Here is a 9,946-nt window from a genome sequence, read left to right on the forward strand (position 1 = left end):
ATCTCATCCTCTGCTGCACCTTTCTCTTTTTTCCTAAATCTTTCCCAGCATCAGGGTCTTTTCCAATGAGTTGGGTTTTTTCCCAATGAGTTGGCTCTTTGCATCAGGTGGCCAAAATATTGGAGCTTCAGCTTCAGCCCTTCCAGCAAATATTGAAGGTTGATACCCTTCAACCTTCAATCCTAAGGTTGATTTCCTTTAGGATTAACTGGTTTGATCTCATTGCAGTCCAAAGGACTCTCAAGAGCCCTCTCCAGCACCACAATTTGAAAGTATCAATTCTTCAGATATACACAGATAAATATACATAGTCCAACTCTTTTGTGATCCCATGGACTGTAGCCTGCCAGGCTCCTCTGTCCATGGGATTTCCCAGGCAAGAGTACTGGAGCGAGTTGCCATTTCCTCCTCCAGGGTATCTGCCTGATCCAGGGAGCAAACTCATGTCTTCTGCATCTCCTACACTGGCAGGCAAATTCTATATCACTGAGCCACCTGGGAAGCCCTTTTCTTATGAGGACAGGTATGACATTGTATATCACACAGTTGGTTAGGGCAAAGTATAACAAGGGGACATAAAATTCAATGAGCCCCCCCTAAGACAAGTGACTCCCAAATCAAGGATGACCGGCCTCAGAGATATTCAAGAGAAATATGGATCAAATTAAAGAATGAAACTATTAAAATTTTTAGAGACTGGGATGGGGACACAGTTCATGCATGATTGTCTCTGAGATTCTGGGACTGTGAACATATGAGTATTTGTATCATCTGTCTTACATAAACTGAAATTGTGTTAAATATATCATGTTAAGAAGGGTAGACTTGGTCAGAAGGATCCACACAGTAAACCACACTGCCTTTCTTGCCTCTCTGTCATCTGTGCTATCAGCATCTCTACAACTGGGTCCCAGACATTCTTCATCATCCCCCCTATGTAGCAGCAACTCTCAGAGGCGAGAATATCAGCCCTGGAATATGACTGCCTCTCCACTCTAACATTTCATACATAGGCACCCTTCCACCCTCTTACACAAAAGCTATCACCTTTCTGCTCCAGTGGGTCTTCCCAAACTGTCTATCTCTCATATACTAAAGTTGAACAGACCTGAAAGTTTAATGGGGAAAAAGAGTTCTTGTTATGTTCAGAAACTTGCCATAGCTCTCCCTGCTCCACACTCATGGAAGATGAAGAAATTGCAAAGCAATATATTCATTATCTACATCACTCATTAACTATATTTCTCTATTACAGGATATGATAATATCTGTACATCATTGAAACAAAACAAAGCAGAGATCTTGTCAGAAGTCTAGGGTTATCTGGACCAACTAATTGTAAGAATCTTGCCTTTAATATGAGGACATAAATTCCTTAATATTAGATTGAAGTAGCAAAAATGGTCATAAACACTATACAAATTGATGTGGAAATAGCCTGATTTATCTTAGATGAATTTGTGCTGCAAACACTACAGTGGTTTACAAATGTATCATTATTATTATCTTTTTATCAGTTATATCAAGTTGGAAATATTTCCCAAAGGGTCAATTTAACTTCAATATTTCCCAAAGGGTCAATTTAACTTCAAGGCATGTTAGCATTATTTATCTCTTCTTCTAATTACTGAAATATAGAAACAAATAGCAGTTTAGCAATTAAGACAGTAAGATGATATTAACCCTCCACTTCCATTTCCTTTTTCATAACTAGGAATTTTCACGTGTGAGGGATGACTGCTGAAAACTGCACTGTGTTTGCTGACTTCATATTCTTAGGCCTTTCCGGTAGACAAGATGTACAGCAGGGGCTCTTCGTGCTCTTCCTGCTGGTTTATGGCATAACTGCAGTTGCCAATGTCAGGATGGTCCTGCTGATCAAGAGGGACCCCAGACTGCACACACCCATGTATTACTTCCTGAGCAATCTGTCCTTCTGTGACATTTGCTGTTCTTCTACTATCTCTCCCAAGATGCTGGCTGATTTCTTATCCGAGCAAAAAAGGATTCCATATGATGTATGTGCCATCCAGATGTACTTTTTTGGAGCCTTTGGAGATGTGGAATGTCTCATGTTGGCTGTCATGGCTTATGACCGTTATGTGGCCATTTGCAATCCACTTCTTTATACAATTGCCATGTCCAGGGGAATCTGTACCCAGCTTGTGGTTATTGCCTACATCGTAGGCTTGGTTGACTCAGCAATCCATACCTGTTGTAAATTTCAGTTGTCATTCTGCAATTCCAATATCGTCAATCACTTTTTCTGTGACATCCCACCCTTATTAGCCCTCTCCTACTCAGATACATCCAGCAATGAGATTGTGATGTTCACTTTTACTGGCTGTGTTTTGGGGACCAGCATTATCACTGTCCTCCTCTCCTACAGCTACATCATAACAACCATCCTTAGGATGAACTCAGCCAAGGGGAGACGCAAAGCTTTCTCTATATGTGCTTCCCACTTAACCGCTGTGGCTATATTTCATGGCTGCCGGGGTCCAGCCCCAGCTGATCCAGGGTATTCGAAGCGAGGACGGTGTCGGCGATTTATTTAAATATTAATTAGAGATATAAAGAGTAATAGAATGAGGATAGCTCAGCAGGAAAATTCAGTGGAGAAAAGAGGCTGAGTAGCTTGGTTTATGTGGGAGACCAATAAAACTTCAAGATAAGAAGTTTGCACCACTTACGTAGGCCGCAGGCATCCTTCCGTTCTCCCGAAGGAGAGGAGACACTGAGGCCTCCCCGGTCGGATCTTAGAAGCCCAGGCATAATTAGTAAGCATGGCAGGTTCTGCGCTCCAGATGGAGACTCAGCCAGAGTTTGAGAGAGAGCGCGACATGGGGAGACCAGTATTTCGAGAAACTGATCCCAATTCTTTATTTTCCATGGTCTACTTTTATACACTGAGATGTTATGCAAAAGTCACGTGGGGTCAGCAGTCCTGACTTTTATCAAAGTCAGGTGCTTCATACAAATGTATATAGAGGTCTTAGGGGTGTTACATCATCTTCTAGCCAGGGGGCCTGCTGACAGTTTATGACCCTCTCCTTGTGACAGTGGTCAGTCAACCAGGACACTTATTTCTCCAGGGGTGATTATTCTCAAAACAGATGCCAACCAAATAAAGTTACATTCCTATAGGGTGAGGGTGTAGTGGGTTTTCATTAAGGAAAGAATTTACTTAGCCTAAGGTCTAACGTGATTAATATCAAAGGTAATACTTATTTCTTCTATATATTCATTAATGTGTGTAAGGGCAGGGGATGTGGAGACTCAGCAACAAACATTGGCTCAACAAATGAAAAACCCTTCACCAATACAATTTCTAATCAGCCCACTATACTTATACTAATGGTTTTCTAACTTTTCTAGGGAATCTGTTTTTAGAAGGTTTAAAGCATCTCGTGCCTCTCACGGTTGGGAGGCTGTGAGCAATCACGTGTGGCCGGACAAGCCTGTCAGGCAGTCTAGAGAACCTTCAGAGGAGTTTGTAGGTTGAAACACTCCTATCATGCCCAGGAATTATTATTAACTGGAGCTCTAAGATAACTCCTTCTCTGAAAGAGGTGGTGGGGGACAGCCCCCGTAAAGTCAGAGGTGTAGGTGAGAGCACAAAGTAGTAAAGTAGGCAGGCTCTGCTTATGGGGGTAGATGCTCGAGAATTTCCAGGGGGAGTCCTGAGGCTCAATCCCGCTTTTGCGTATGTCGAGCTTCCTTCCTCATGACCTTTGCCACAGGCGGAGTGCCTCACGCTGGCCCCCAACACATGGCAAACTCCTGTTCATGTATTTCAGACCCAGCACCAGTTACTCCATGGACACAGACAAAACGGCCTCTGTCTTTTACACAGTTGTCATCCCCATGTTAAACCCACTGATCTATAGCTTAAGGAATAAGGATGTAAAAGGTACCCTAAAAAAAGCAACCAGCACTAAATTATGTTCTGGGTGATACAGTACTTTCATCCTAAAGTATTTAAAGATTCTACGAGAAGCAGTGCAGGAACTTTGACATAGATTCTTGTAGTCTTACTAGTACAGTTTCTGAATATTTTCCACTACTTACACTTTCACCTAAATCAGTTTAGGAAACAGTCATTACACTAAACTCTCCAAACTAAGGAAGAGTAGTCATAGGGTCACTCTTCTGTTTTGCAGAGAGGGTTTTTTACACCTCTTTTTTCTTTTCTTGGAGAAGTCTCAGCGAGATGTCACGCACAGAGCAACCCCCGACCCTTGTTAATTTGACTTACCTTCCTAAAGGCTCCTATTTATTTATTTATTTTTAATAATAGGCTTAATAAACTTGCTGAGTCGGATGGGAGTGTTAGCAGGTCAAATTAGGTTTGCTTATATTCTTTTCATGTATTTGTTTCACCCTAATAAAGCTCCATCATAACATTTAGAAGCAAATAATTTGTAAGTAAGAATGAACGAGAAATTTCTCTCTCTAGACTAAATATTCCATAAAAGTTTGGTCCTTCCTGTCTAGTTCACTGTTGTCTACCATGTACAATGCTTAGCCTCAGGATGCAATTCAAAAATATTTATTGAATAGATGAATGAATTAGCCTGAAAAACTAATTAAAAAATTGAACCTTTGTAAATTTATCAAAAAAAAAATAATCATTTCCTTAATTTCATTCTAGTCTGTTCACTTTAGGTGAAATCCATCTGCACTGTTATCTTTTGCCTTAGGCAAAAATAAGAATCTGGGACAAGAATTATTTGATGTAAAAATCTGCTCAGTTTCTCTTCATTCTGCTTCATTTATTATCACCAAACATCCCCTGGTTGAGGACTTTGTTAATGAAAACTGCTGCCTGCCACATCAGTAAACAAAGGAGGTTGTAGTCCTGAAGCTGTCATAATAATACAGCTTCCTGGTCAGTGAGCCCTGAGGGAACTCAGGATGAGAAAGCACAGAATAGGCTTTCTTAGGGTAGGCTGGCCCCAGATAGCTAAGTTCAGTTCAGTTCCGTTCAGTCGCTTAGTCATGTCCAACTCTTTGCAACCTCATGGACTGCAGGACACCAGGCCTCCCTGTCCATCACCAACTCCTGGAGATTACTCAAGGTCATGTCCCTTGAGTCGGTGATGCCATTCCAACCATCTCATCCTCTGTCAACTCCTTCTCTTCCTGCCTTGAATCTTTCTCAACATCAGGGTCTTTTCCAGTGAGTCAGTTCTTTCCATCAGGTGGCCGAAATATTGGAGCTGCAGCTTCAGCATCAGTCTTTCCAATGGATATTTAGGCTTGCTTTCCTTTAGGATGGACTGGTTGGATCTCCTTGTTGTCCAAGGGACTCTCAAGATAGCGAAGGTGCATATCAAAGGAACAGTGTCAGAGAGCCCAAACTGTTGCATCTTCTCATACACAGAAAAAGTGCTAAAGTCTTTAGTTTATCTGGTTTTCTTTTATCAACAATAATCTTTTGGTGTTCTGATTATCTGGTCTTTTGTTGCAAAATCTTCTGTCTCTCCTGGCTCCCCCTTGCCTCTTCAGAACTCACCTCTACAGAACAGTTTCTTAGCACTATCTGAGATGCTGTGTCCCAGGCTTGAAGTCCTCAGAATGTCTGCCCAATAAAATATAACTCTCAACTTTTAGTTTGTGCATTTTTTTCCAGTGGACAATTTCATCTCCCCAGGGGGTTCATAGCATTACACTAGGTAAAATTGAAAAAGAAAAAAGAAACTGAATGCCCTGTTGATATAATTTAAGTTGTAAAAGAAGAGCTATTAATAAAAATATATTCCCCTTGTGAGGGGTGGGCTGGGGAGAAAGAAGCAGTAGTTATGTTAGCATACCATGTGTAATGATTTATGCAGTCTCTCTACATAACTATGTAATAAATTGGAATAATATTCGAAACAAAATTATAAAGTTCTGTTCTCCTGATATCCAATTAGCAATTAATTAATCCAGCTGTAAAAATGAAACACAATTTCAGGTTTTTGGAAATCTATTTTTTTATTAAAATATAGTTGATCGACAAAGTTGTATTAGTTACAGGTGTACAGCAAAGTGATTCATATCACTTTTTTTGCATATGTTTGTTGTTATTTAATCACTAAGTCACATGTGACTCTTTTGTTACCCCATGGACCATAGCCACGCTTCTTTGTCCATGGGATTTTCCAGGCAAGTATACTGGAGTGGGCTGCCATTTCATTCTTCAGGGGATCTTTCTGACCCAGGGATTAAACCAGTGTCTCCTGCTAAGCCCATATTTATATTTATATATATATTTATTTATATATATATATTTATATATACTGGTGACTAAGAAGGTAAAGAATCTGCCTGCCAATGCAGGAAAAAACAATTAATTTAGCACACACTTGCATTCCCAACACCATTTTCTGCTGTTTAAGACAAAGCATTTGGTTCTCATCACCCTCAGGCTGTCATTTCCTTCTTCCCCACTGGAAGCCTGCATCTGCCAAGGCCTATGTATGTCACCACTGATCTGCATAGACAGAACCCTCTCTGTCGTGTAGTTTCCACTGCCATGGGTGAGCTGAGGGCTGGCTTTATAGACAGTGCACCGTCCACTGTGCGAGGCTCCCCTCTGCCCCATCTGGAGTAAAGGGGGCACACTGACTGCTCCTCCAACTTGTCTGTAAAGCAAACACAGGAAGGTTATTCTGTATTTCTTTACGTGGCTTCACATAAATAATCTGGCCACTCTCTTACCTGCAAATTGTAGGAATTCGTGTGAATTTCTCATTCATTTATAATTTCATTGTGCTTCATTTTACTGTGTTGTGTGCTACTCAGTTGTGTCTGGTTCTTCGTGATCCCATGGACTGTAACCCACAAGGCTCCCCTGTCCATTGGATTATCCAAGCAAGGATCCTGGAGTGGGTTGCCATTTCCTCCTCCAGAGGATCTTCCCAACCCAAAGACAGAACCCTTGTCTCCTGTGGCTCCTGTATTGGCAAGCAGACTCTTTATCACTGAGCCACCAAGGAAGCCCATACACACACACACACACACACAGGCAACATTGCTCTAAATCTCGTTTCAATACTTAGATCACACAATGAAATTTTCAATCTCCAATCAATTTCTTATTTTTTTTCCTGTTTTGTCTCTCATTCAGTATTCTCTGTTTGCGAAATTCTTCATATGGAGTTCCATTTATCCTCCCTTTCTCTGTTTTGTATCCAGCACACCAGCTGGCACACATACATAGAGTAAATGTTTATGTTGAGTTAAGATTATCAGGTCATTTCTGACCTTGCTGATGCTAAGTCGCTTCAGTCGTGTCTGACTCTGTGCTACCCCATAGATGGCGGCCCACCAGGCTCCCCCGTCCCTGGGGATCTCCAGGCAAGAAAACTGGAGTGAGCTGCCATTTCCTTCCCCAATGCATGAAAGTGAAAAGGGAAAGTGAAGTCTTTCAGTCGTGTCCGATTCTTAGCGACCCTGTGGACTGCAGCCTACCAGGCTCCTCCATCCATGAGATTTTCCAGGCAAGAGTACTGGAGTGGGGTGCCATTGCCTTCTCCAAATTCTGACCTTGGATGGCCAAAATTCCACTTGAACGTGATGCACAGATAACACATATTGGAGTCAATTTCATTCATCATTGACTTTCTCATGAAGTGAAATTAAATGTCTGCTGTCATATCCATAAACAAGAAATGTCACAGCCATCCATGGTTTCTTGCCTCCAAATGTGAATGAGGGCTCCCAAAACTGAGAGCCAGCAGACGCTGCCACCCACACAGGTGTTTGCTGAGAGCTCAGGGAATGCACGCAGCAGCCATCTGCCACATCGGCCATGCCTTAAGGTGAGCGAGGAATTAAGGGTGCAAACAACCAGGAGATAGAATTTGGCTCCAAATAGCAAGCTCTGGGAGTTGGTGATGGACAAGGAAGCCTGGCATGCTGCAGGCCATGGGATCTGGACAGGACTGAGTGACTGAACTGAACTGAGCTGAAGTGCATATGAAAGGAGTGAATTCAGTGAGCCCAGAGGCTTGCATCTTTCTATATGTAGACGAAAAATAAACTCCTTAACTTGATATCTGATTTTCTCTACCTCACAATAGTCTCTGATGTTCCGATTCCCTGTCCCCTTTGTTGCAAACTTGGGTGTAGCCTGACTCCCCCTCCTGCCTCTTGAGTGGTTTTCTCATGACTACTGAGATGCTGCCTCCTGGCTTCAGAGGTCTTAACATTCCCATCAAGTAAAATCTCCACTTTTAGGTTGTGACTATATTATTTTTTAGTTGACAATGTATACTTAAAGACCTTCTAATTCTCAATTTGTGTATGGGTATATTTGGCTTCATTTCAGTTCACCACTGTCCTGTCACGTAGAACTTCTATTAATTGATAAATTGCTTTGAACAGGTCAAATCAGATAGCAACTATCATCCTCCAATTTTACGTATAACAATCTACCATTTTGAAAGTCATAATATATTTTTGCTTGAGATGTTCTTAAGATATAGAAAAACACATTACATCATTTCCTTTGTGTGTACTCGACTCCTCAGTAGAACTCTAATTGCTCAGGTAAGTTTTCCCTTTGGGATTTGGATATCAGAGTGTGTGATCCTGAGATCTGAGATTAGAAAGCTAATCTCAAAAGCTTCAAAGCAATATATAAAAGATCTTGCATTACCCTAAGGAACTGCAGCCTTCCTAAGGAAGGCACAGATTTCTTCTAGGAACACAGAAGACCCGCCCAAATCAGGTTGCAAAAATTAGACAATGGATCAGTTTTTCTTTTTAAATCTTTAAGTCCTAAAATTGATTTTTCCCGTGAAAAATGAACTGATACTGACAACAGTGTAGTAAGAAGGTGAAGGAAAAAGATAATAATTTGGTAAGTGTTCTTACCTTAATCCTAGGCTATTAGAACTTGATGGGGTTTTAAGTGCTTTATCTTACTTTTTTTTTTTTTTTTTTTTTTTTTACTAACAGCTCAGTCATGTCCAACTCTTTGAGACCCCATGGACTATAACCTGCCAGGCTCCTTGTTGATGGGTTTTGCCAGGCAAGAATACTGGAGTGGGTTCTTATTTCCTTCTCCAGGGGATCTTCCCAACCTAGAGATCAAACCCAGGTCTGCTGTATTGCAGGCAGACTTTTCTTCTCTGAGGCACTAGGGAAGCTTGCTTATTTTACACATATAAACCGATGTTTGGAGGATAAACATACTTAGGGTAATATAGGTTTTAAATTCTGAAAATATATCTAACAAAAACAACAGCAGAAACAAAACCCTAATGTTTGACACATGATAGTGTTAGACAATCTGCCTGCCCATGCAGGAGACATGGGTGTGATCTCTGCATCAGGAAGATCCCCTGGAGAAGGAAATGGCAACCCACTCCAGGATTCTTGCCTGGGAAACTGCAAGGACAGAGAAGCCTGGTGGGCTACAGTCCACGGGGTCGCAAAAGAGCAGGACAAGACTTTGCAACTAAACAACAACAAGAGCAAACCTTAAAACAAACCTCACCATTACTGGACTCTGACTAGGAATCAGAATTAAACACTGTGCTCATTATATATTATTTATTTTTAAGAATGGATGGAGCTATATATCAACTACAGCTGAATTGATTTTTATATTATTTGTCCTATCTTATGGTAATGCATTGATACCAACAACTGTCAATACACAAGCAAAAGGATTCAGGCAGATAAGAGGGCTGACTTTAAGGGAGAAGGAAAAAATGTTTTAAAAAATAATGATATTACTCAGCCGTTAAGAATAATGCAATAGTGCCATTTGCAGCAGCACGGATGGACCTAGAGAGGTCATACTGAGTGAAGTAATTCAGACAGAGAGGGAGAAATATCATATGACATCCTTTATATGCAGAACCCAAGAAGAGTTGATACAGTGAACGTATAAAAACAGACAGAGACTTACAGACTCAGAGAATGACCTTATGGTTACCAGTGGAAAAGA

At 41.1% G+C, this 9,946-nt stretch overlaps 1 protein-coding gene across 1 annotated transcript; it reads left to right on the forward strand.

Moving 5' to 3' along the window:
• Positions 1–600: 600 nt before the first annotated feature.
• On the forward strand, positions 601–4,754 carry LOC147345796 (olfactory receptor 5W2-like). The gene is made up of 2 exons (XM_086372495.1): positions 601–2,487; positions 3,773–4,754. The coding sequence occupies exons 1-2, from the start codon at positions 1,734–1,736 to the stop codon at positions 3,955–3,957; spliced, it is 939 nt and encodes a 312-aa protein (XP_086228621.1). The 5' UTR covers positions 601–1,733; the 3' UTR covers positions 3,958–4,754.
• Positions 4,755–9,946: the final 5,192 nt, after the last annotated feature.

This window comes from Bos grunniens, chromosome 24, assembly GCF_055505025.1.
Source record: "Bos grunniens cultivar Pamir isolate PY7600 chromosome 24, Bosgru_T2T1.0, whole genome shotgun sequence".
In the NCBI taxonomy this organism is placed as follows: domain Eukaryota; kingdom Metazoa; phylum Chordata; class Mammalia; order Artiodactyla; family Bovidae; genus Bos; species Bos grunniens.

Excerpts from the sequence above, each read along its gene's own strand:
- LOC147345796 (XM_086372495.1), top strand. The coding sequence starts at position 1,734 with ATGACTGCTGAAAACTGCACTGTGTTTGCTGACTTCATATTCTTAGGC. Across the intron at positions 2,488-3,772 it reads AACCGCTGTGGCTATATTTC|ATGGCAAACTCCTGTTCATG; the intron begins ATGGCTGCCGGG and ends GGCCCCCAACAC.